The sequence below is a fragment of the Zonotrichia leucophrys genome, chromosome 3, assembly GCF_028769735.1.
Source record: "Zonotrichia leucophrys gambelii isolate GWCS_2022_RI chromosome 3, RI_Zleu_2.0, whole genome shotgun sequence".
Classification (NCBI taxonomy): Eukaryota; Metazoa; Chordata; class Aves; order Passeriformes; family Passerellidae; genus Zonotrichia; species Zonotrichia leucophrys.
Window position 1 is genome coordinate 51,087,549 of NC_088172.1, and position 27,746 is coordinate 51,115,294.

The following is a 27,746-nucleotide window of genomic DNA, read 5'->3' on the forward strand; positions in this document are numbered from 1 at the left end:
GATGCCTTCTTGAGGCTTGTTTCTGTCCTGGTTTGGGGAGTGTACTCCAACTTTCACATGATGCAGGGTGCCAGCTTTCAAATGGTGTTGTTACAGCAGCTGCAACCCTGAAGCTCCAACCATATGTAAAGTGCAGGTGACCCCTGCTCCAATACAGACCTAGTTTTCTGTTTCCCCATTGTTTTAAAAGCTTTCTGGTGACTTGGGCCCAAAGACCCTAATTTTATGAAACCAAAAGCACCTTGTTTTTTTGGTTTTTAATAATTATTTTCATAGTGTGGTAAGTGAATGAGTGCATCTAGTAATTAGCAGCATGCTGCATTCTTCCCTTCCTTTCAATGTGTGACAAGACAGATTTATCTCTAATGCTGTGTGGAATAAGAGCAACAGGGTCCAAGTGGGATTTGTGGCTATGGTAAAAAAATGCCATAATGCTAAATGCCAGATACCTAAAGGAAAATCCATTATTTGCCTGATAGTCCATGTTTAACCACCCTGACACCTACATAATTCTTTCAGTTGTGGAATGCTGATGGCTTCCTTGCATCAAATCATAGGAAATGTGGCTATCAAGGATTTGAGTGCTCATGTGCTACATTCAGATGGTGACTTTGTATATGACATGGGGTATTTACTGTCTTTGAACAGCCTGAAATCTCAGGTTGTAAAGAGAAGATTCTCTGTACTCTTTGTTGTGATAATGAAATCAGAGTGTTACAGCACATTTGAAGCCTACATCCTGCAGTGTTACCCTCACAAATTGCCCGAGAATGCTTCAGAAATTACTGTGATACAGCCCAGGGAGTGAAACTCTCTGCTGGCTGTAACAGTGTGGTAAAACCACATGCCATTGGACTATAGACACTTTCATTAACTTCTAGAGACTGGAGTCTCTAGGCTTCAGTTTTTCTCTTACATTCTTTTGAAATGGTTTATCCACCTCTAAGCCAGTCTGGTTCAGTGCAACAGTCTTGCTGAAGTTTAAGATAAATTTTTACCAGGAAAATGAAAAAACAAATTTTTTCATTCTGTCAGAGAAGGACCTTGCTGATTTTTGTCTTTAAATTGAGAGATCCATACTTCCTTGCTGAATTCTATATTTATTCATGAAAAAAGGCTTATTATTCATGAAAAGGAGTTATTAAAATAATTCTCAAAAGCAGAAGTAAATTGATGTCTGATGCAACCACTGGATGGGCTCAAGGTCTTCTACATTTTCATGTACTTATCTTTTAATTAGCTATTATATTTAAAGGAGAAATTAGTGAATGAAAGGAAATGGATTGTGGATGTGGAATGATTCTGGTTTGTTGGAGGAGAACCTCAATGGTGCTTATTAGACATACTGTTCTGTACTCAGCCAAATAGCTGTAGGTGGGGCCTGATAAATGTATGAGGAAATGGACTCTTTAAAGTTGAAATTGTTGGGCCAAAAGCATGTACTTGTGCACATTTGAAGCAAAGTTTTTTGAGTTTACAGCAGTTTTCTGGGAAAATAACGTGGAAATGAAATCAGATTTTTTTGTGAAGTATTTTTTATCCTCTTTTCACACATGCAAAGGGGATCGCTGCCATTAAAATGTCACAAAGTACAATACTCCTGTGTTCTGCCCCCAAAATTAGAAAGAGAGACGGTAATTGTGAACACCTTTGCCAAAGATGATTTATCTTCTTATTCCACTACATAAAATGATCTGTGCTAGAAGGAAATCTAGGAAGTCTTTTGTTGAGCCACCTGCTCAAAGCAGATTCAGCAGTGAATTTATGCATAGTTAAGACCTTTCACAGCCAGGTGGAAACAGGATAAAATGGGACAAATTGTCTTATGCTTAGTTATATGCTGTAACTGGATATGTAAAAAAAAATTAATGAAGAATTAATGCAGAATTTTTAATGTTTAACTCTTGAACATTTGTTTGAAATTGTCAAGCTGATTGTAGTTGTATATTAGTTTACATTGGATTTTTGGCCTTTTCATACTTTTTCATTACTTGAGTAATTCCTAGAGTACCAGAGCTGTAAGAGTGCTCAAGAAGGGCTTTTTATAAGATAATTTAGTGGTAGGACAAGGACTAATGGCTTCAAACTGGAAGGGGGTAAGTTTGGATGAGAAAATTCTTTTCTCTGAAGGTGGTGGAGAGACACTGGAACAAGTTGCTCAGAAACATTGCCCTATCCCTGGAAATGTTCAAGGCCAGCTTGGAGGGGCTCTGAGCAACCTGGTCTAATGAAAGTTGTCTTTGACCATGGCAAGGAGGTTGGAACTAGATGATCTTTTAGATCCTCTCCAACCCAAAACTGTCCACGATTCTGATTGTATGGTTCTGGCTCTTCTCTTGGTTACACATTTACAGTTCAGTTCTAGCACTCAGTCCTGGTATCAGGCCAAATACCTCCAATACTCAATTTCTAAAATGTAGCAATTAAAATTTCTTACTGTCTTTGAGATTTATACCAATGGACTCATTGTCCTAAAATGATTGGCTTTCCCACACCATGGTGGATGTAGAGAATGTTCCTCAAAAGGCTTTCTTGTGATCCCTGAAATGTCTAAAGGCTCATTGTAAATATTGTCTAGGAATGGGGCAGTTGCCATGCTTACTCTAACCAAAACTTGATATGAGTTTATCAGGAGTGTCAACACTGAAAGGGATTAATTTGAATGATGGATTAATTGAACTTCTCTTGTTTCACTTATACATGTCCTGAGATGCTCTTTAGGTGTGTTATGTGCTATGACTGCCAAAGACTGAATACAAAAATACAGATTAGGATGAATCATGCCTTGCACCTTCATCTTTAATTTAATAGATCATTGTTTCTCAAACTGTGCATTATGAATAGTCATTAGAGACCCCAGATGACATTTGCCTGCTTTTTAAGAGCTATTTTTTGTAGTCTTTAAGACTTTACATGAAAGACCAGTTTTATGATCTGCATTGTTGTCTGTAGGATTTCTGGAGCACTGAGATATGTAGTGTGACTTGGTCAATGAGTAAGGAGCCAGGAGTCGAACCAGAATATCGGAATCTAAATCCCCGCTGTGACTTCTCTCTCCCTCTATCTCCAATAGAAGGGGATCCTGACTATAGAGGAGAAATAAGCCCCAGTTTGGAAAAAGATAAGAGATATTTTTTGAAAAAACTCACATAAACAGATTTGTTTCTTGACTCCTGAGGAGGAGTTAAAGAGACTGTAACATCCAGGTGCACAGACTGAACACAAATCTGTTACTTATTTATAGTACTGAGTATCTAGATATCCTTGTCAGAAATCAGGCTGTTAAGCACTGTCACTTGGGGCAGGTCTGTTTGAGATTAGACTTTAAATTCTGATTAATCTTTTTAGAAGATTTCAGACAATGTTTCTCATTTAAACTAATTGTCAACCCACCTGGGTTTTCAGCACAATTTGCATCACTGTTTCATTTTCTGAAAGAGAAATGGGAATGAAATAAGGGGCTGATTGTCTGAATCATATTCAAAAGAAGGATTTATTAGGCTATAAAATTTGAATTTGGAAAGTGGTGTTACTTTTCTGTGACCAAATAATGTATTTATGTAGAGAGATTCAAGCAGAAAAGTTCCCAAAAAATCTCAAAGGTCTTCAAAATCACCTTGGAAGGACCACCATGCTGAGATACATTAAAATATTAGAACCTACACTGCAGTCAGAGCTTCAGCAATCTCTCTCTGTTATAAATCTATCAGGAATGAAATTATGTTATTGACTTCTGCTTATGTACAGCAGCTACAGTGGCCTTATGTTTGAAAGGAAGCTGTAGGATTCTGTTTTATTGCCAATGAAGCATTATAAAGCTGTTGGATTCAGCAGAGGTGTGTCTCCTGTGCCTGCCTGTAAAGTGAAGGTGCTGTAGGAGGCTGCTGGGAGACAGATACCTCACCTGCATCTGCCCTTTGGACTCGAGGGCCAATTGTGCTGAGACACTCAGTTTGTGTCCATAAGGGAACTGTTGGCTTGTTCACATTGTTCTGCTTTTGCAGTCCCTTAGTTTGGCTAGTGGCAGCAATGACACCAAAGTGAGTCTGGACTCAGCCCCAGAGGGCTTCTCCCAACAGTTTAGTAAATCCTTCCCATACTTGGGCATTTGGAGAGACACTTTTGAATTTCTGGTCTCTTCAATCCCAACTTCAGTTTCAGAAAGGTAGGATTGTGTCATAGGAAAATCTGGTTTCTTCCTTTGCAAACACCCGTGTAAAGGATTTGCCTGGCAGCTCTGCCATGGCCTGTTCAGTGAGTTCTCCCTTAACACTTTGATCATCAGCGGGCAATTGACTCTCTGCCTCTCTGAGCGATACCTTCTTATTTATAATATCTTTCACTTACCACATACATTGTCTCTTTTATTGTCAAGCAGGGTTTGATTTACAAAACGTTAGGGATTGTTTCTCTCTAAAACAGACGTTCTTTCTCTCTGGCAATTTTCAACAGGATGCCAATGAGGTAGGTTGGTTGTGAAGAGCAACGACATTGTTTGGAAGAGAAGGTGCTTCCAAGAACATTTGAAGCACTCTTTTGACAAACTGACAAAATTATAGGCTGTTAAGGCTACAAGGCTGTGCATGTATACAGAAGTGTCAAATGTCTCTCCTCTGGGGCCTGCTGACAAGGAGCAGAAGTGTGGACAAAGACCCTCAGGTTCAAAGATTGTTCCAGGCTGGAAAGTCAGCTGGTAAACCGTTTACCCATCACTGTTTCCAAATCCAATCATAATTCCTTCTTTTTGTTGCCCTCTTAAATAAAAAAAAAAAGGAAAAAGAAAAAAAATCAAACCAAACCAAACAAAAAACCCAAAACCGAAACCCTCCCAAAATCCCAAACACAAATAAGAAAAAAAAAAAAAAAAAAAGGAAAAAAAAAGTGGCTACAAACTGTTGTTGATTGACCAAATTTCTAACAAGAAATAAATTGAAAAATATTATACAAACCAGTTCACAAGTACTGTATTTAACTTGAATAAAATTGGAGATTATACGTTACATCTTCAAATCTAAAATGTATTACTCTGTAGTTCACACACCGCCAAGCAAATTTGAGTCTAATTGGTCTCCTCCTATTCTTCCTCTGAATATTCTCAAATATTTTATATGAAGGTATGAAAGTGGAGCTTTTTTATTAGCAGTAGGTAGGAAAAAAAGGCTGTTGTATAGCTGAGATTCAGTGCTCATTCAGTGCATTTTTAATTTTGGATCTTTTGTTTTAACGATCTGGAATTTATTTTTTGCTTTACTTTAATGACATATGGGAAAACACTAGGAAAGTATTTAATATGGTTAACATATCTTTCACAATCATATGATCATAGACTCTTGAGTTGGAAAGGATGTTAAAGATCATCTAGTTCCAACTCCTCTGCCATGGGAGTGTCATATGCAATTTTATTGTCCATATGCAATTTTACTGCTGATCAAGTTCTAATGATTTGAAACTTGTCTCCATGTCCAAAAGTCTGACTGAATTTACATATGAAGCTTTGTAGAACTGCCTTTGAAAATCTTGGCTCTTGCAGCTTTAAAACTCAAGTGGAAATTGTTTTAGAGCTCTTGCAAGATGCATAGTTCTTCAGTTTTTGCTAGAACATTGTCTTTTGTAACACTTGACAATTAAGGCTCCTTTATTTGCTGAAGTGCTAAATTAAAATGGATGCATTCATATATTTAAAAAACCCTTACAGAATCATTGCACTTTTGTCAAGGAAATTGTAGTTTGATAGAGTTGCCTTTTTTGCAATTAGTGGCTGTGCATCACTATTATCTCTCTTTAACAGAGATAAAATTTGATTAAGTTGAAGGAGCTTTGGTAGCACTTGCATTTTTCAGAGAGATACTCACTCCTATTTAGTTCTAGAAAGTGAGTAAGTTTGTTGTTTGTCCATCTAGGCCTTAGGTAAAGAATTAGTAGTAAGGTCTATTAATCTCTGATGAATATGATTCAGAGACCTTTCTGTCTGTGATCATAAAAGCTGGTGATGTGATGCAGAAGGAATGCATACACTTACTGACTTTTTTTTCAGACTTAGTCTCTACAAAATCCAGTAGTAAAATTGCTGCAGTTGGTTGGTTGGTTGACTTTTTTTTTAATCCGGAAATAAAAATGCAAAAAATAAATTTGTGGGAGGCATCTCCTCCAAACCGGTTTCGTTCAGCTTTCCTTAATGCACTGCTTTTTTTGTTCTAAGGTGAAGAAAAGCCAGTGGTAGGCTTTCAGATGAATTAAAAATTAAACTATTGTTCTTATTTAACATCCGGTTTATTTGTAAACAGCTAAATATGCTTACATTTGCCATCCTTTCTCTGTTAAGTAAAATCCTCATCACATCCTTGTTTTACTTAGCAAGGCAGACCTGGACTAAGTAAAAGCAAACACACAAAAACTCTGATCTTCCAGTAATCTATATGATGGAGACTTAATGCTGAAGTTGCCCTACTTATATTTACTAACCTTTAATGGATTATTTTGTCTCTCACATTTGGCCTACAGATTTCTAAATATACCACCCTCTAATTTATTTACATTGTCAGTCTTTCTCCATGGTGTGAAAGAGAACCCCTCCTTGTCTGTCCTGAACCTTGCTGGGGTATTTTCATTTGAAACCTTCTTGTGTTAGAAGAGGAACTTTAGCATTTTGCACCTTATTCATCCTATTGCTATTCCTGATTTTCTAGTCTTGTATCTGGCTTGCAGGCCAAGCAGATATAGTCAGTATAGATATTTCTTACACTAAAGCTGTTTCACATTTCAAATAATCTTACTTGTTTTTCTCCTATCCCTTTTTAATTTATTTTTATATCTCTTTTTAATTTGGGAAGAACAGAACTGTATGCAGTGTTCACTGTAGTGTGCCTCACAATAATAAACTCTGTGATTTATGAAGTTGTTCTGTCCTCCCTTCCTTCCCTAGTAATTTCTAGCCTTCTGTTTACTTTCTAAACTTATCTGATGTTTTTATAGTATTTTTCTAACCTCAACTTCTTGTTTATGAATTATGTCAGCCTATCTATTTATGAGTATGTTGAACAGCATAGAAAGAAAATTTCTAGATGAGAAGCTATAAAATTTGGAATGTGAGAAAGTTAACAAATGCTTTAATTTCTGTGAATCATGTGGGCTTGTTCATGCGATTATATATACATGTTTCACAGGGCAGTTTAATTCAAAACCTTTAAATTGATACAAAACATACAACAAATACAACATACAACAAAAATATCTATTACAGATAGAGCATGCCTGCTATTGAGTATTGCAAGGAAGTTACCAGTGAGAATATCTCCCTGATGACAATTTGCCAGAATAAGTCGGGTTTTTCTGAATAGCAAGAATCTCCCTGCCTCTCCTTAACAGGAACTGTTCAGTGGAAGGAAAGATTGGTATTGCTGAATGAAAAATGGGAACAGCAACACGCCTGAGAGTTTTGGCTTAGAATTAGTGTAGTGACTGGGACTGTGCAGACAGGTTAAGTAATAGGAGTGATGAGAGATTTACTGAACTCCCTTTATCTGAATAGATTAATGGAATAGAATCACAAAGCCCACTAGATTTTGAATGAATTAAACATAAAATGCCTAATCTCCAAATACTAATTCAGTGTTGAATTCATAATTCAAGAAAGAGGAAAAGAGATTGAAAGATTCTCCCTGTTACTTTGAGGCTGAGAAGAATAACATTTGTATGAAAGATGTGAGATGAAAATGCTGCCAACAAAGACTGGGATTCTAAAGGTTTGAAATTTTGTGGTGTTAAGAGAGCTGAGCAAATGTTGTGTTTCCCTTTCCCCAACATTTAGAAAGACCTGTACTGATTGCTTGCAAATATTTTTGTTTTGTTTTGTTTGAAATGTTTTCCCTATTTCTTCAATGGTTTACATCTTTATTCTCTGTAGATACTTCTTTTGCATTTCAAGCTGGGACTAGTGCTGCTTTTACCTATTGCATGAGAAGTCCAGCATAAGCAGCATCATAAGCTGCCTTCTCATATCTCAATTCCTTGTGTGCTTTTCTTATTACTTGGTTGTCCTCCCTTGCCTCCACTTGATGATGGATTTAAGTTTTTGACTCAGTCTCAAAATGCCTGATACTCCTCCACTTAGATCCAGACTTAACCCTCCCTTTATGGTTGGAGTCCATGTGGGCTTTATCATTGTATTTTTCTTGTAACTTTTCCACAAAGGGAAATTTTGTTCCACTGCAAAGGTCTTATGTTGTTTGAATTGGTATGGCTGACTTGATAATATCCTAAGTTCAGGGTCATACAGTGCAAAGCACATTGCAGAAATGTGCAGTAATGACAATAATGGTTTCTGTTGTGGTTTATTTCAGCCTTTTGACAGTAGGTCTCCCACATTAGAATCTGAGGTCGTAATTATCTCTCCTTTTTGTACTTATGTTTATCTACTTAAATGGCATTCTTTATTGCTGTATAAACTCATCTTATAATGGGAACTTTCTTGAGTATTTTTTATATAATTATGAAGATCACAGGCTCCATAATAGGATGATGTTTAATTAAAATAATTGGTGACTTTAAGCAAAACATTCTCGGTAATTTTTGAGAGCTACTTCTGTGATCCGTCTGACCCTCCAACATCATTAATTTATCATTGCTAATTTATAGACTAATATTCTGCTAGAGGTTGGGACGTACTTTGAAGTTTTGGTCATAAGGAAATATTTATTTGTTCCCAATAACTGACTTTCCTTTTGCTGGGTTAAGGCAACGGTACAGTATCACTAGTCTGGATTTCTGTGTGAGCCCAACTGATCTGAATTTTAGGAAGGGGTGCACTATTCCTGACACTATACTTTAAAAATTAGTTTCTCTGTCCAACTACCGGTGTAAGGCTCCTGAAGAAGTCTTAGTCAAGACTCAGTGCTGCCTGGATCTATCAAAAACATCTGCTGTTGACTGAAGCCAAGTGTACATAACACTTAAGTTCAAGGGAAGGGATTGATGGTATTCTTGTGTGTCTCCAGGAATCCGGAAAGACCGCAGAGGTGGGCGAGTGATGAAACAAAAACGCCAAAGAGAGGAGCAGGATTCCAGGAATGGGGAGGCTTCTTCAACAGAGCTGCGAGCTCCCACCCTTTGGACAAGTCCACTGGTGGTTAAACACAACAAGAAGAACAGCCCAGCCCTGTCCCTGACGGCAGAACAGATGGTCAGTGCCTTGCTGGAAGCTGAGCCCCCCCTGGTTTATTCTGAATATGACCCAAACAGACCATTCAATGAAGCCTCTATGATGACCCTGTTGACCAACCTTGCAGACAGAGAATTGGTGCACATGATCAACTGGGCAAAGAGAGTTCCAGGTAAGGAAAAAAGCCCATGTAAACTATAAAACCTGTAGATTAAAAAAAAAAAAAAACTAAACAAAAAAACCCAACAAACCCACATACTGATTTTCTGACTAACTATTCTCATTTAATTAAAATTGTTCATTTAAGTATAAATACATAAACAAAATTTACAACATTAAACAAAGTTTATGTTATATTGGTCAATAAAATGTTATTGTGCAATGTAAGTGACTTTTGAGGAAAGATTTATTCAAGAAAAGGTATCTTCGCCACTCTATAGGATGCTGGGCAGTTTTTTGTTTGAAAATCCTTCTTTTTTTCTGTACAAAACTCTACAAAATTAAAGGTTGAAAGAGATTATTGGCCAAATCCAGTCAATTTGACCTAATCAAATTATGTTAAATATTTTGATCTCCTTAGAAAAGGGTTACTCTCACATATGTAATGCAAGCCTAAGTTCCGTATCACTACTAAGCCTGTAAGTATTACTAAGATTTATTTAGTTGCTGGGTTATAGTTTTGACTGTGAATTACAGATCTTTCATGAATTTTGGGTCTGAAAAACAAATCCAGAATAAAAATTTCAGTATGAAATTATTTTTGATGCACTGTGATTCCCTCTTTTCCCAAAGTGAATTAGAGAATTGTAGGAAGTATGTAACATTTTTCTTTGAGTGTATGTTATATATTCATTCATGTAGTTCAGTTAATCAATATAAATGAAGTGAGAGAGTAGTTTTGTTGTTAAAGTTCATCACTTTCACAGTTTCAATGTAAAAAAATACTCTTCATAAGATTTAAAAATTTGTAAGACATTTATTGCACATGTCAGAGTTTTATCTTGGTAAAAATACTGGCATACATGGTAATTTATACTTAATAATTGATTGGAGTTCTGATCTTTTAAGTTTTTTACTGTAGCCATTTATTTAATTAAAATTATGTAGATGCTTTAGGAAGGGATGCTAGAGACGTCTAACACAGCTCTCACTCACATAGTGCATTAACTCAAAAGAATTACACCCAGGTTATTCCATTTTTCTGTTTTCCTTCATTTGAGCTTGGCAAGACTGTTCCCGGTGAATCAATAACCATGTCTTTTCCAGTCCTTAAGGGTTCCCTTTCAGCCACTTTTCACATGTCACTTTGTGGGCTCCAGCTATGATCAATGAGAACCTGTGTGTGTTTCATTTCTCATCGTATCTTATAAGAAATCCCTTGAGAATTTTATTCTTGACAAAGTCACGGTGGTTGAAGCCTGATCTACAGTCTGTTCAAGTCAAGGGCAGTTCTCCTGTTAATTTAGGTATGTTTTGTATCATGCCATTACAAAAATGCTTTTGAAAAATGAACCTATGTACATAGTATTAAAGCTATTCACTATCGAAACAGATAAATTAAGATTACCTTTCTATGGATTTTTAGAGATATAATTAATTACTCTGAGTCTGTTAAAACAAATTAATTTAAATACAAGATACATCAATCTAAATTCATTATGTTGTCCAACTGGAAACATTTGGTTTCCATGACTTTTGATTTTGAGAGTATTAATGGAAATGTGTTTAGAAATTAAGTAACATTGTCAGAGGGCCAAGATCTGCTTTTTATTCAGACATATCTCTAGAACTGCCTGTTTTCAAGATGATTAAAACTGGATTAAAAAATTACCTGGTTTGCCAAATATAAACTTCAAATTTTAAGAAAGCATCTGACACCAGAAAATCAAATGTGTAAGGTTATCAACCCTTTGTGTATAGCCAATGTATTTTACATTTAAATTTACATTAACTCTCAAAATTGCTCCTAAGGAGAAACCAAGCCCAGTGGCTTGGTCATGATATCCATTAATAAGTACTCTTGTAGGTGAAGTTTTCTACAGAACTGTTGAACTTTAGCTAGAATTAAATAACAAAAATCCCTTTCCTTTCATAGTTTGATCTGTTAGGCACTATACAAAGAATTATACCAAAGGAAAACAACAATTATACCTAAAGCAGGACAGAGAGAAAAAAAGAGTTTGGGGGTTCTGAAAGTGCTGGACACCGAGCTGGTTCTGGATGTTGTGGCCTGGAGAATAGTATGCATGAACAAAAGCAGAAATTAAAGTGCTTTAGAAAGTTGATTTAAAAGAATTCAGGTCCAATTCTTTACCCACCTCTACAACTGGGGTCTCTGAGAATAAGAAATTTAGACCTATGTGCTTAAATATATATTTTTTAATCTCTTGTTCTCTAGGAAATGTTGTGTGCACATAGTTGCTGATATTAAATTTTAGAAGCACTGATCACCTTTCAAAGATTGGGTCTTTGCTTGCTGAAATTTTCTTCTGCTAGAACATACTGGGAATATTTATAATTTAATGGAAATGTGTCTGACAATTTAAATTGCATTTTCACCCCCACCGCATGTTGCCATTGACTACTCCATTATTACTAGGATTTAAACGATGCAGCTGAATTAGAGAGGATTTTTGTATACATTATTCATGAATGGGGGAACTGAATAACTTTTTTAAGTATTTGGTGCAACAGGATTGTGGAAATCCATTCAGTTGTATTTTCAGTTAATTTACTAGGGTTTCAAGCTTCAGGATCAAGGGTAAAAATATCCTTTTTTCCTAAAAAGTGAACATCCTTTTTAGAAACAGAAAAAAATCAGTTGCAGGAAATGGCTTCCCCTACGCACATTTCTCAAGCCTTGGAAACATTGTGCAAGTTCATTTACCTACATGCAGGATGTAGGCAAGCAAGGAGTAAAGTCTATATGAGTGGCTGAGTTGAAATCATATTTCACAGTGATCACAGAATCACAGGATATGCCATGTTGGAAAGGACCCACAAGGACCATTGGGTCCAAGTCCTGGCCCTGCTCAGCACCGTCCCTAAGAATCGCACCATATTTCTGACAGCACTGTCCAAATGCTTGCTGAACTCTGTCAGGCTGGTGCTGTGACCACTGCCCTGGGGAGCCTGTTCCAGTGCCCAAGCACCCTCTGGGTGAAGAACCTTTTTCTAATACCACCCTAAACCTCCCTGACATAATTTCAGGCCATTTGCTTGGGCCCTGTCACCACAGAAAGAGATCAGTATTTGCCCCTCCTCTGGCCTCATGAAATAGTTACAGATTGTAGTGAGGTCTGTCCTCAGTCTCCTCCAGGCTGAACTGACCAAGTGACCTCAGCTGCTCCTCATACAGCTTCTCCTCTTGGCCCTTCACCATCCTCACGGCCTCCTTTGCATGCTCTCTAGTGGTTTAACGTTGTTATGTTGTGGCACCAGAGCTGCCCCCAGCACTGGAGGTGAGGCTGCCCCAGCTCAGAGCAGAGCAGGACAATCCCCTCCCTTGCCTGGCTGGCCATGCTGTGCCTGATGCCCCCCAGGACAGGGTTGGCCCTCCTGGCTGCCAGGGCACTGCTGGCTCAGGTTCAACTTGCCCCTGACCAGGACCCCCAGGTCCCTTTCTGTGGCTCTGCTCTCCAGCCTCTCACTCCTCGGTGTGTCTGTACATCCAGGGTTGCCCTGTCCCAGGTGCAGAATCCCACTTTCCCATGTTAAAATTCTTACGGCTGGTGATTGCCCAGGCCTCTGATTTATTGAGGTCTCTCTGCAGGACCTCCCTGCCCTCAAGGCTGTCAGCAGCTCCTCCCAGTTTCATATCAGCTGTGAATTTGGTCAGTATCCCTTCCAGTCCTGTGTCCCTGTCATTTATGAAGATGTAGAAGAGCACAGGGCAGAGGATGGAGCCCTGTGGAACCCCACCAGGGACAGGTCACCAACCATAGATCACCCCACTCACTTTAACCCTTTGTGCCCCACCCATGACCACCCATGAGCCGGGTGCTCACCCATTGCATGTTGTTACAAGGTAATTTAAGCAATTCCTTTGTAAAATCCCTGAACACACACACATACGCTTTAACCTACGCCTCAACCCCAAAACTAGATTGGTTAGTGAAGCCTGAATACTTTTTTTGAAGAACATAGTAATATTTTTATTTTTGAATGTTAATCAATGAAAAGAACTTCTAGTGTTAAAAGTAATTACTCATCTTTGAACTGAAGTATGAAAACAGCTTTGTGCTGGATATTTTGTCTAGAAGGATACTGTGAGAGAGTATTGCAAGCTTTACTGAAATCCAAAAAGACTACATTTTTTTTAGGAAGGAAGAAATTTATATCAACAGAGCATGAAAAGCAATGAAGATACAGGTTACAAAATAGAATAAAGACTTTCAGGGGTATTTCTGGAGTTTACTTTGCTGTGTAGGCTTTAAAAAATAGTTTTTGGTTAGCCAGTCTTTCTGATCATGTAAATAGGTGGGCATGGGAGAAGAAGGAGCTAATTAGATGTATTGGATAAAAGTGAAGCTATTCTACAAAATGGAGTAATACAATGTAATTTGTGATAGATTGTGTAAAATTATGTAGGCAGAGATCTGTTATAAAGAAATGCTGAGGGAAATGCTGAGGAAAATCTTCAAAATGAGATGAGTATCCTTGCAGACATGCCCTGATTGGGAAGGTCAGAACTAGTCCCAATCTTTATTGCAACTAATTCAGCATCAGTTAAAACTTGCTTAAACTGGCTCTGCAAAGTTGGTTGTGTTAACCAGTTTCTGAAGAAAAGAGAACTTATGGCAGCTTCTATGCATAACCTCAGAAAACATCTTTAGTACCCAGATAGAACATGATTTTTGACTGGGGTCAGAACAAAGTTCCCCTATGACAATGCAATTCATAGTATGCCAAGTACATAAAAGCTTGTTTTAATTTTTTTTTCAAAACCTTGGCCCCTAATACAAGTGAGTTTGCCCGATTAAATGAACAAAAATCTTGTACAGTGTTCTATGACATAAACAAAAAATTCAGGATTTATTCTTTAGGTGGCCTAATGGGGATTTAAGCTGCAGTCCTTCCAGGTGGCCTCTGTAAGATACTGAAGGTGCCTTTTGATTGTCTCAGCCAGTTGGAATAGCAGGCAGCTGCACGTGAGGTGGGTGCAAACAGATTCTGGTGGGCTAGACTTTGCATATAAATTGAGCCTTTTACCATTGAATTTAATTTAACTGGGACAAATCACTAAAAATCACATGTAGGCAAGGTATCAGTGTAGATGAATGTTCATTTCTGAATCACATATTCCTGAAAGATATGCCTTCTTATGTTCTTGAATTACATAACATCTTGGTGATATGTTACCACATTCAGAATAGTCTTTAATAAAATGAGAAAAATCATTACTCTGCTTTTCTACAGAAATGCTGTTATGGCAAACGAATTAACTTATTGTATTTCATTATTCACTTACTGTGTATTTAGTTTAATGTCTTATGTGGATAACTGTATTTTCTAAATGAAGCTGGCATTTTCAATGTAATCAACCAAACATTTTTGGTGCAGAATCTCCTGAGATGGTGAGACACATTATGAGCTTATGCAGTGAGCTCCTGGTAAAGAGTGTAGCTTTAAGGAAAATTTTTGCACGGGTGAAATCTTTGGCAGTGTTGCTACAATCTTGTATAACTATTTACTACAAGTACAGTAGCTGTACAACTTAATAGCCCTAAAATGGTACACTGGGCATACAGGCTTTGAAGTTTTGAGATGATTCACAGTGCTGTACTTATTTTATGGCTTCATGAACCGAGGAGATAAACATTTTGGCACTGTTTTTTGGTTTTTTTTTTTTTTTTTTCTTCTTTATTTCAAAGCCACAGAGGTTGCTGTTTTCTTAAGATATTGTTTTCCTGTTTGACCTTCTAAACTGCTCTGTTAAATCACGAACAGTGTGTAAAAAGGCCAATAGCCACAATTTTACACTGCACTTTAGTGGCACCAAACCTTAAAAAAAATTGAGTTAGCTTGCAGTGGAAGGAAAGATGTCTTGGATGAGAGTGGTATGTGTTTATAACCCTTTAGAGGTAGGAATGTTTATAGAGCTCCTAAGTGTAGTGATCCTCCTGCCAATAATTTACATTTATTTAAAAAAATTAATGGCTTGCAATTCCTGTAATAATTTTTAATAACCCTTTCAAAACATCTATTTTACAGTCTTTTCTCCTTTGCCTAACAGGCTTGCTGTGGAGATTTCTAAAATGTCATTAAAAACCCCACCTCTTAGCTTATCTCTTTAGTCTGTTGAAGTGATACTGTCTGCTCCCCCACTTCTTAGATGAAAAAACAGAGGAAGAAAATCTGTAAGCAAAAGAGAAATGAAAATAGGCATCTGGATCTTACTTTATGGCTGCTTTTGCTAATTTAGTTTCTGTGAAATGTCAATTTATTACTCTGAAATTGTAAGTATCAAACATTGTAGTGGAATAAAGTAAACACTATTTGAATTTGAACATCAGATTGAGATAAATTATTCAACAGAATGATTATAAAGAGCAGCAGAATTAAAATCATTGAGTATAAAATTAAAGCTTTCCATCCCTGTGTTTTCTCAGTCTGGTAAGCATCTTCAGTTTTTCTTGTCTATATTTGTGACACCAAAAAAGCATTCCTTTCTGTCCTTCTCCTCCTCCACCTTCTGGGTGCTGCATAAGAAAACTCCTCACTTATGAGTTCCTGTTTTAGTTATCTCTAGAACTGTCTTGTAGTGCTTTTAAAAAAGATTGGGTCTATTTCCTCCTCTACAGAGCTTCTAATTAGAGACAAGGACAAGACAATGTGCCACAATGGCCTGCTGTTGAGAGATGGGGTGGAGATGCTGATTCTAGAGGACAGGGAGATGTTATATGCACCTATATGTTATATGCTTGTGTCAGATAGGAAAAAGCCAAAGCTGAGAAGGAGTAATTCAGCAGAAGTGCTTGTAAGGGAACATAAACAATACAAAACAAAACAAAAATACAGGCAGTGGTTTCACTAGCTGAAGGCTCTAACAAAATTATAGCAGAAGGGAAAAAGAATCAAGGTCTGAATTGAAACTTTAATGCTGGAAATTTAAGAGGTATCCTAATGCAATGACCTTCAAACTCTAGGGAGTCCCTAGGGTTAGGGATATAGGAGGGTAGAGAAATGCATCAGGACAAGCTGACCAGCAACAAGGAGACTCCAACAGAGAAAAAAAGTAAAGAACACAGGCAAGAGAATCAGGGGGAAAAGATGCTGTGAATCAGTCAGATGAGCCAACAGGAAATTCAACAGCTCAGCAGCGGGGTTCTTATTGCTAGGGTTCCTGCTGAAGGCAGTAATTTGTTCAGGGGCTCTTCCAAGTGCATGGGTCTGGTTGTTGCTTGCTCCTGTTACCACAAGAAGAGCCTTGGGATGTGATTTACACACAATTCTTTCCCATTTCATCTTTCAAGCCATAGTGTTCCAGCTTTAAGTCCCACTCTTTCCCCAGGAGTTTCCTGGCCATAGGCATTAGAAGAATGTGTTCAAACTGCATCATTGTGTTTGCATAAAATTTCAATCAAGGGAAACAGATTTAGAACAGGATAAGTAGTTTGGGAACCTCTTAGAATATTTCTTTAGAGAACCATTTAGAGTATTTCTTCAGAGAACCTTCAACTGAGCTCAGAAATGTATCCTTGACAGTGTTCTAAACTTTTCATACATAAACTTTCAAAATTTCATATTTTTTTGTTTATTCTTACCAGTTTTTCTGCAAACTCCTAAAGTTAATTCTGTAGCTTTTCAGATTTCATTTTGTTGTCCAGAAGGAGAGATTCTGAAGAGTATGTCAGCTATCAGCCATTAAACAAGTGCATAGCCAAAATTTTTTTTAAGATTGCTAGTCCACATTTTATAGAGTTGTAGTTCCATCTGTACACAGTGGTTTTAAAATCAAAACCCACAGTGCTATTACAAAGCTGATCCTATTCAGGCCTTTTCAGAGTAAGAAATATTTGAATTTCAAAGATTTGTATTTTGGGGCTTCCTAACAAGCTGTCTCAAAAAAATATCTTTAGTAATCAAATTTTATCTAACTATGAGTAATCTTGTTTACCTGTTTGACATATATTGACATATGAAAAGTGACACCAAACAGGTAAGAAGGATAAAATTCTTTTGACAATAACTACTTATATGTTGGAGTTCATTGGACATTCAATGGTATACAGGTTCAATTGATAGTAAGTTTTTGAAGATTAAATTCTATTGGTCTTGGCAAATGGAAAGGCAAAAATGAACATTCACAGTATTAATCTTTATAATTTTTAGCCAAAACATTAGAAAATTAAATACTTAAACTGTAATATTTTATTTCTAAAATATATGATCCTTTTATAAAAACATTTCCTGCTATTTTTCTTTAGCTGATAAATAATTTACACTCTTGGATGCACATATCTGTCTTAGAGTCTTCAGCTATGCTGAACCCTGGAGCTTTCCAAGAAACGCTCGTTAATTTCTACTCTAAGTAAACAGTAAGTAATGATCCCTCCTGATTTATTTATTTCTTAAAATAATTTACAAAAAGAATATGCGATTGTTGGAAAGCACTGATGCGATATGTATGTGCATGTGCACATATCCATTGTTTCTTGTTCACATAATTCACACAAATTGGCCCTTTTTACTTGATGTTTATTAACTTCCCCCTAATTTTTTTAGGTTCTCTCTAGTACTATATCTCTGAGCACAGTCAGCTGTAATTCCAGTTTAGTGGTTGTTTTAATATCATTTGTATTCGTTTTCTATTTCAGTGAGTCACCCACTAAAATCTCATGTTAGATACATAGGAATTTTTAAGTTACATAGGAATAATTAGGAAAGATTTATTGCAGATGACTTCTGGATGGGCTCTTACCCTGTCTGTATTGCTGCAGTGGTGCATTATATGACACATCTGTTACCAGCTCATTTGTTTTCTTTGATTATCTCTCCGGGAAATGAACAAAGTGTGGAAAGAGTATGTTGTTTTGTCTGCATGCTAGTTAGGCACTGCTGTGAATTTAAACTAGTGTAAGCAAGATAAAGAATATCCCACAGTGGAATGGGAGATGAGAAATCTGCAATTGCCTTGCTCCTCCAGGAGTCTGTGCTCAGCTAAGTGCCCATAAGGAACTATTGCCTTCTGTTCTATATGTAAAGTTCTGTTGCTTGTAAGAAATATCTCTGTCTGCCACAGTATGGAGCAGGGAGATAGAGGTGAAATATTTATCACTGTGCTTAGACTCTGGGTCTAGACCTAAAGCTTCTTAATCATCTTGAGGAGTCCTGGAAATAGAAGGGAGGAATCAAGATCTTGACCTTGATTCAGTGTCCAGTTCCCTTTGCCCACCAGAGAGGGACACAGCTCAGGCTGTCAGAGGTATCCAGTGATTCTCACAGGTATCTGGTATTCCTTGTGAGCAGAGCGATCTCAGAAAAAGAAAATTAATGACAGAATTTTCAGTTATTTTTTTTTCTCTGCAGCTTGAGATTTTTGGTTTGGAACCAAATACAGTAGGAAGTCTGAAGACCCATAATCAAGGTTAATATATGGATGAGGGGAAAGGTGCCATTCAAAATCTTGCTTATAGGCTGAATATGTTGTGTTCCCTGTGAAATTATATTCTGGAGTGTTTAGGTTGATTTGGAAAACAAAAATTCAAGAAACCTAATTTTACTTTGACTCACAAAGATAGGGAAAGTGGTGGATTAGGCTGATGAAAGTGTCCCTTATCAATAGCCTAATGAAGCATCTTCTGCAATAGCTGCTGTTCTTCAGAAAACATGGCTGCAATTAGAGAAGTGGCTGTACAGGCTGCTGGCATGAAAGCCAGGTGTTTACTAAAACCTTGAAAAGTCTCTGACTGAGTGTGATCATTGTATTAAAAAAAAACCCTGACTGGGATAGAGCTAAAATTACAATATTGCCATATAATATCAACTATTATATTAATAATGCATGTCTGACCTATTTCAGAAATCTCCTCTGATTGCTACAAAGGTATTATTTCTTATGAGTATCACATATACTTGTAGGATGTACTGTGTGAGGTTTAATTTCACAGGATTTGTTCCAGTTGCAGTGCTGGCTAAAGCAGTTCCTACCTTTCTGCTTCTCCCTGTCTTGGGCTGGCTTTGCAAGTACAGGGATTTATCTGGGTTAAAAATGAATCTTTTGGGTGTGTGTTTTGGGTTGCTAGTAACTTGATCCCCACTCCATTTCATGGCAAGGTAGTCGAGGTAATGGAAATGGGAGGCTGACAATATATCAGGAATGAATAGGCCAGTATTAATGTGATGGTGCTAGAAATAAATATTCATGTGTCAGTACTGCCAGTAGTAATATACAACCGTGGAGCAGGCCTTCTTCTAATTTAATTTCTCTTTTTTTTTTTTTTATGCAGAGAGGTCTTTTCCTGTCTCTTCTGTACAAAGGGAAAGAATCTTCTAGTTCCTGGCACCATTTACAGTCTTTATCCTGCTTGCTTAAGTAGGTGTTTAGTAGGAACATACTTTGCATGTTCCTGCTTAATCTGCACCATAAACTGTAATTCTATGCCATAGCTGTGAGGTAAGAGGTAGCACCCCCAAACTTGTTCATAGAGGGTCTTTAGTTAGCTTCCATCCCTGGAAATAAGATGCTTTACTTCCCAGAAGGCAAAGATTGTCTGGTTGGTTGCCAATGCTAGTGCATATTTTTTAAAAGTTGTTCTTTTGTGTTTCTCTTCCAGGAAGGCAGTAAATTCTGGAAGTTCTTTGGGCCAAGTTTGCTGTGTACAGCTAGTAAATAGTGACCTGAAGTGACAGAAGCCTTTTGGAATCAGCAGTTGACAATTAGTCTTTTCCAGGGTGGGATTTTGCAATGTTAGTGGAAAAGGAAAGCTCTAGTGCACTTTATTTGGTGATGATGGGATTAGACACTGGTATTAATTGTTTAATACCTCACATATTTTAAAACCAGTATAAATGGAGTGGTTTTCAGCTGACACAGAAGAGCTGCTCGTGAAAATCCAGCACAATTATCAACTTGTGACTTCATTTTTTCCCCCACTTTTCTCCAGTTATGGAGGATCACTGGCTCCAATATGAATAGCAAATGCACCTTTTTTTTCCCCCAGGTAAACATGTAGGCATACTGAACCTTTTGGGAAGAATGCTGCTTTACCACAGGGAAGCACTGATTGTGCCAATGCCTTCTCTGTCAGTTATGTAGAACTCTCTTACAATGTGCCACAGCGAATCCATTCCTAAACTGGTGTCTCAGGATTTTATCTGCTGCATGGGAAATCTGTGAAGTGTAAACCACCACCTGCCCACCCCCCCTTACAGGCACAGATATGAATTAAATCTGCTATTTCTTTTATACTGCTCATTATGCTCCTGTTTTATGCCTTGCCAGTATGCCTCTCTTCTCAAAAAAGCGGCTTGTATTTTTCAGAATTTTTTACTGCTTTAATTTTTAAAGGTTTTTTTTGTTCTGTTTTTTGTTTGTTTTGTTCTTGTCCTCTTGGTTTGGCTGGTTTTGGGGCTCTTTTCATTATTGATTTTTAATTTTTTTTTTTTTTAAGAGGGGAGACACTTCTATTGAAGCATTTAAATGGAGACACATTTGGACATTTGAATGAGACAGTGCCAGGCAGCGCAAATACATTTCCTTTACTGCCGTGTTGCAGCAGACAGTGCAGTCAGAGTGCTCTTTTCTTTAGACTCCAGATGAGCTTTTTTGTACCTTATTTGTCAGTAATAGGGCTTCTGAGAGGTTTTGGCAAAAATCCATCACTGCAGGCTGATGAATTCAGATCTGCTTTTCTTCAGCTGACAGTGAATAACTGTTACCAGCTTTCCATGAGTTATTTTATTTACAAATAGTATGGAGTAACTTGTGAGCAATTTCATGTTGGTGGATGACTGAAATGATTTACTTATGTGAGGCCAGAAGTAGTTCAGTGTAACCCTGATGAGCTGTTTTCCCCCTTCTTAACAAGTTGCCAGCCTCTTGGACCATCAGAGTCCTGTGGCTTCGGAGTCTCTGAGCAGCTACCTAATGCTTTATGTTTCATCAGAGTAGGACTATATTTAAATGTGCTTGTAGGTGCTGTATTTTACACTCAGAATTAGCCTTTTTTGTGTATGTGTAAGAAAATAAGATTTTTTCCTCTTCTTTTTGAATTTCCAAGTTCATCCCTCTTCCTCAGTTCATATTTTGATTGTCTCTCTCTGCAAAAATGCAGCCTGAAAATGCTTAAAAAATTAGGTTGATTCCAGAGTTAACACAAACAGTTAGGAGGTGACTCACTTCTCTGAGTATCTCTGAAATTCCTGTTTTATTTGTTCGGATTAAATTACATTACTTTCTGTCATCTTCATATTTTGCTGCCTCATTACTTTCTTGGCTTGTCAGATCATTAATAAACATATTTAGGATAATTATAGTTAAAATGCTGTGTCATCACCTTGACAAGTTTCCACCACATTGTTGTTTCATATTTTCTGTCTCTTGTTCAGCTGTTTAGAAGATTGCGTTTTACCATCACAGTACAACACTGATTCTGTGTGAGCTCTTTGTGGTTTACTGCATGACTTCATCTCATCCTGGTAACTCTCCTGGTGGCAGCCAGGTAGCCATGGGAGAATATAAACATATATGAGCTGTACAACTGAGTAACAGGAACCCAAAACCTCCTGGATATCCTCAAAGCAGAGGATATTGGCTCCTTTGGGGCTCCTACACCAAGCACGGTTCCTCTGCCTCTCAAGAAAGGTGACTTCAGCCTGAAAGTCTCCTTTATGTGATCCAAACTGTGCTTTGAGGATGAGCATGGTGATGCTGTTTGTAAAATATTCTCCTAGGCTATGTCTGAACCAGGTGAAATGGCTCTATCTCCTGATCCAAGCCAAAGTTTTATTCTCATCCATAAGGAGTCTGTCACATTTGCATTTCATATGCATGTGAAAGAGAAAATAAAAAACAGAATAAATCAAAACATCTCTGAAATAAGAAAGATGAAAACTACCACTTTTTTTGCAAGTTAGAAAAAATATCAAATTATAATTCCAGGGATTTGAATTTCAAGTTACGTATTTTTCTTCTAATCTTTAACTTCTGATATTGTAATTATTAGAAGGTATTACAATGATATTTTTTAATGTGGTGGGATTCCATGCAATTTTCCAGTCCTGTCAAGGCTAAAACATGGAGTTTATAGATCCGGTCATTTTGGATGAGCTTGTACACTGTTCCAAAGCCAGATGTCTCCTTCAGAGTTGTGTAAATAATTAGTTTCTTTGTTTCTGACAGATAAAGCCAGTAAAAATAAACTTTCTTGCTTCATACAAAATGAAATGTTTGAAAATTTCTGCTAGATAATAACCTTTTTAGGTGAAATTAATTTCTTTTTAATGTGAAAGTAGACTTCAATAAAATTTCAAATATTTCCGGCACCTGTTTAAAATAAGAAGACAATTTTAAGGAAAGGGGACCTATATTTCCAGAAGTTTAGATACCTTTTTCAGTGTTGAGTGCGACTAGGTGCCTGGTAGAGTGCTAAAAAGTAAGATGAGGTGCTGACAAGGAGGCCGTGTTTCCAGATAGAAACCAGCCCCTTTTTTATTTGTTTGTTTTCATTCTGTGAAATGCGACGTGTTACCCAGAGCATTTTAAACTTGCCAGCTGTCACTTTCCAATGTAGAAAGCTCTGCCAGAGTGCTTCCAGCCAGCTCTAGCTCAGCATGTATCTCAGCAGGCCATTTGGGTGTTTTGAGTCAAGGTCGCCGTTCTCCAAGTGCAGCACCTGCGTTTTGTGTGCACACCTGAGCCTGAGCCTCAGCTTCCTGAGGGTGCCTTGGGTTTGTTACACATTGAAGGAGAGTGTGAGAAAAGGGGCTTAGCATGTGTTTTGTGGAAACATGCTGCTTGATAACTTACTAGGTCTCCGTGGACAAGAAGATTAATACAAATTGCCAGCTGCATTCCAGTATCTTGCTTTCCCTGTAAAGTATTCCTGTGCTCTGTCTTATGATGACTCTCCCACACAGCTGCTGAAACAGTCTTCTTTTTGCAGTGGTTGAAGGAAATTGCTGCAATTAATTTTGCTGTCTTTCTTCTCTTTGATGTATCCTTACAATTTCTTGGACAATTTTTTCGAGATTGGGTTCGGTTCAAAACCAGTCGTGTAGGGATGAAACAAACAGGAGGAAAAAGAAACATTGGAGGTTTCATTTATATGTGCTTATGTTTCTGTTTTGATGTAGATACCAGGCAATGTAATGGATGATAAAGTACACATAAAAATATATATAGCTTCTGTTACTCACATATAAGTGCAATAGACAGAAATAATACTTCAAAAGTGAACAGTCTGAAGGAAAAAATGGATGCAGGTGCATTAGTCAAGCTAGTTTTATATCCTAGTGACTGACTATAAAGAGTGACCAGACCATGAACCCTGAAGTTATGCCTCATTTCTTGGGTACAGCACACTATGTTCTGAGCAATTTCTATTTCTAGTCTTGAAGCAGTTTTAATCTTCTAGTTCAGTACAAACTTGACAGTTTCCCGCTCTTTTCCTTGGGTTGCAAAATAATCCTCTTTTCTTCTAATTCCATATGCTGCTGCAATGAATGCTAGTGGATTTAGTGTTGAGGACAGTAGTGGGAGACATTGTGGAGAAATAAGCTTAATGCCTTGTTCACCAGATTTTATGAATGAAAGGGAGAGCTTAGCCCTCCCAGTTTCATCATATGAAAGTTATTGCAGTCAAAAGAGTGTTAAATTAGAATGTGACAGTTCTAAAGCCCCCAGACATGTATGGAGATATAAAGCAAAACAATGAACCTTTAATTCTTAAAGAATTAAGCACAATTATTGAAAATAAAAGTATAAAACCAGTATTTTAAGGCCAGTCAGAAAGACCAGGGTTAATCCTTAATTTCAATTTAAATAATTAATGTTAGTTTAGAAGAATGGCTGAAGCTGGCCATTGGTTGTGTTATTTTGCAAATCTAATTTTATATCTTTTTAAAATGTTCTTGATTGTGTTATGATGACCTTTAAGTCTTTCATATAGCTCTTATAATTAAAGGAACAAAAAGGATAAAAAACAGAACAATGGAGATATTTTTACACCCTAACATTTGTGGGAAAAATGAGGTGCAGAGCAGTAGAAATGAGCAGCTTGTGGTACAGTAGCTCTCCAGGGGCTCCCTTTTACCTAGTTTTGTTCACTTGCCATCCCTGTCCTGTCCCCCATGACCATTGGACCGTGTGGCATACCTGCATTGCCTTTATCCACCCTGAGGTTTTCCAGAGCCTCTTCCTCCAACAAGGTGTGTCTCCTGGTGCCACAGTGAAGGCCAGGCGCCAGTGGCTCCATGTGAGCCACCCCTGGCTTGCTGCTCTCACTGACACCTTCAGGGCACTGCCCATCCAAAGTGCCTTTCCCAACTAGAGTGCCTTTCCCAAGCAGTAAGAGGATGTAGTAAAAGCATGTAGGTGCACTCTGCAAAAGAGGAAAACAATGGGAAGTCTTTGATCTTTAGTTTTTAAATTATCTCCTAGTAATTGTGTATTGAATCAACCATTTGAAACCTTACAGGGTCAGGGTGGGGTCGTTTAAAAGTCTCGGAAAGATTCTACCTCAGTCTGCCTCCTTTCCCCCCTTCCAGATTATGTGTTTACTTGTGGTTGCCTTAAGAGATTGCTCAAAGAGTGATTGCTTAATGAGACCTTTTGCCTGGAATGATTTTTTTTTTGACAGCCACGAAACCATCACTTCCATTTGGTTTAGGTTGTGATTGGAGCACAGCCTGGTACTTTAGTAAGGAGGTCAAACAAAGGCTGAAAACCCCATACTGTCTTGGATGCAACCAAACAGACAAAAAAAAAAAAAAATCCAAGTCATGCTGGATATGACCTCAAGTCTTAGGGCAAATTTACACAAAGTGTAAACTCTCCGAGGTGGTTGGTGCTCCCTGACTGCCCATCGGTCGCTTCCACGCTCCTCTTCCTTGGCAGGCTATTTCATCAATGGTGTGAACAATTAAACCAGCAGAAGGGACCAGCAGTGGCAGCCCTAGTTGGGTGGGGAAAGACAGGAGGAGGGAGAATGAAGTAGAGAGGACAGCTTGTATTTATGAGTCTGTCTTTTGAGTTCATAAAAGTCAGTTAAGAATGCATAACCAGACTCAGAAATTGTTTTAGCTGCATCTGCTTTTGATGAAAAACATTTTGTGTAGCTGTGACCTCTTACAAAAATGACAAATCCCCCAAAACCCCTTCAAACTTGTCGCAACTGGCCTGAGTACTGGTATAAGTTTAATATAATGTAATTAACTGTGTCAGAGAAAATAAATAAAAGAGGTATTAGCTCATACCATCTATTTTAGTCAGTAGCTAATAAATTTTGTGTAGTGTCTTTCTTCACCTGTCCAGAGAAAAATTCAGAGGACAATCTTCAAAGAAAAGCCTTCACATGCAGCTGCAGATGGGATGTTCCTGCACTCAAAATCACAGGGAATAGCTGCTGTTCCATTCTCAATAAGTAGACAGTGTTCTGTGGATTTTATTTGTGAGCCTGAACTTCCTGAGAAATGGCACAGCTCTCAGTGCTAAAAGAACCATAAAGTAACATCTTACTGTTGTCAAAGTGTACCCTGAGTCTCAGCCATCTGGATTACAGTTCAGGAAGGAATTATCAGTAACATGCTTTAAATAACAGTTGTATAGTGCTGCAAGAATTTTTCCATGTAATAACAAACATCACATTTTATTGATTAGTTGAAGAGCTTGTTTTCTATACAGAAAATACATGTATGTCTCCCTTCTTGCTTTACAATACAAGTAGCATAAGCTTTCACTTGCAAACTGGCAGGAAGCCTTCACTTACAATAATCTTATACAGTAGTTGTTATAATTATTATTGGCAAGATTTATTCTTATTTTAATAACTTCTCAAACTGCTTGTTAAGAGGGTGAGGAAAACTTAAGCTTAAGATTTGTTTTGTACAGGTTGTTACTTTGCCTAATTTAGTGAGACCATTAATTAAAGTTAATACTTGTGTGCTTCCCTGCATCCAGCTTTTCTGCTCACATTTGAAACAATTTTCCTCTCAAATCTAACTTCTTAAAGCTTTTTTTCTTTTTTCTCTATGAGAAAATTCAGTTGCTTCTGTATTTTTTTTTTCCTTTACTGATTTGCAAGAAATGGAACTTTCACTTAGGCTCAAGTAGTCTTTAACTCAAATATTTTTGTGGCTGAAAGGATGACAGAATGTGCTGAGACACCTCTGTCCTAATCCTGCCTCCTCCTGCATGAGGTACTTAACCTCCCTGTGTTCAATCTATAAAATACGTTTAATAATACTTAATGGTTTTACTGCCCTTTGAAAATGTAAAGTGCCATGTGAGTGCCAATTACTTTTATTATGTTCCCTGATGGAAGGCCTCAACATATTTGTGTTAAATGGTTACTGCTAATGCACTTTCTGGAATAATCTTTGGTTAACAAAGTGCAACCACTGCAGAAAACCCCCTGTGTTTAAGTCAAGGCTGACACAGTGACAGGTGAGAGAAAGTCAGGACTTGGCAGCATTCAGCTTCACTGGGGAGGTTTGTGTTCTGGCTCTGGGATGGGCTCAGCCACAGCACTGCCCAGCTCGTCTTCTCTCCAAGGAGGAAATCTTGAGCTTCAGACACATAGCCTGACCATCCACCATCACAGGATAGATCTTCAGGCAGTCAGATAAATCCTACAGAATAATTTGCTTGTGCTGCTCTTCAGAGAGAACTTGTGGTGCCTAAAACCATCAGGAACACTTCCCAGCTAAGGTTTGGCTCTGATGCTGAATGTTCCTGCAGACTCCCAGGCAGAACATGGTCCATCTCCCTAGGAGCCTTGCCAGCCAAGCTGGTTTTGTGCTGGAGAATTCTCATGTTTCTCTCAGGCAAGGCACCAGTATTTCATAAAAAAGTGGCAAGGATTTGTCAGGAGAAGAGAATGTATGTCTGACCAGTGGCAATTTTCTGTCACTACCTCTGAAGCGTTTCCATGGCCCTAAATTCTAATTGTACTTGGAGCAAAGTATTGCTTTGAGTATGTGACATTTTACTTGCCTAACTTATTTACAAGCTTAGTCTGGCATAGGAAACTTGAAATAGGACAGTATTTAATATATCTGATGTAGACAGAGTCCTCTTGGTCTTAGTTTAGACTGGTGTGTACCTGAGGAAAGATAGGTTCCTGTACTGAACAAGGAATTGGTTATTTGGACCAGGAATGGCATCAGGAACTTTTTAAACTCCTCATTCTGAAAATATATGGACTGGACAGGTCTGAAAAAGTATGCACTTTTTGCACAAGCAGAAAACGCTGAGCGAAGTAATGATAACTTGACTTATTCCTGGAAAGGAGCTGAAACTGTTCTCATTTATCTGAGAAACACATTTCAGAATCATCACATTGCAACTTTTAAGTGGAGGCAGAACAGACCAGCTCTTAGAAATGGGAATGGAACAAAAAGTGACAAGTGTGACATCCCTGCAGCA

The 27,746-nt window shown here is 37.8% G+C and overlaps 1 protein-coding gene across 1 annotated transcript in view; it reads left to right on the forward strand.

The window, feature by feature from the left end:
- Positions 1–27,746, forward strand: part of ESR1 (estrogen receptor 1) — a 158,071-nt gene that overhangs the window by 98,586 nt on the left and 31,739 nt on the right. Inside the window, 1 exon segment of the mRNA XM_064708184.1 lies at positions 8,994–9,329. Coding sequence (XP_064564254.1) covers positions 8,994–9,329 — 336 coding nt within the window.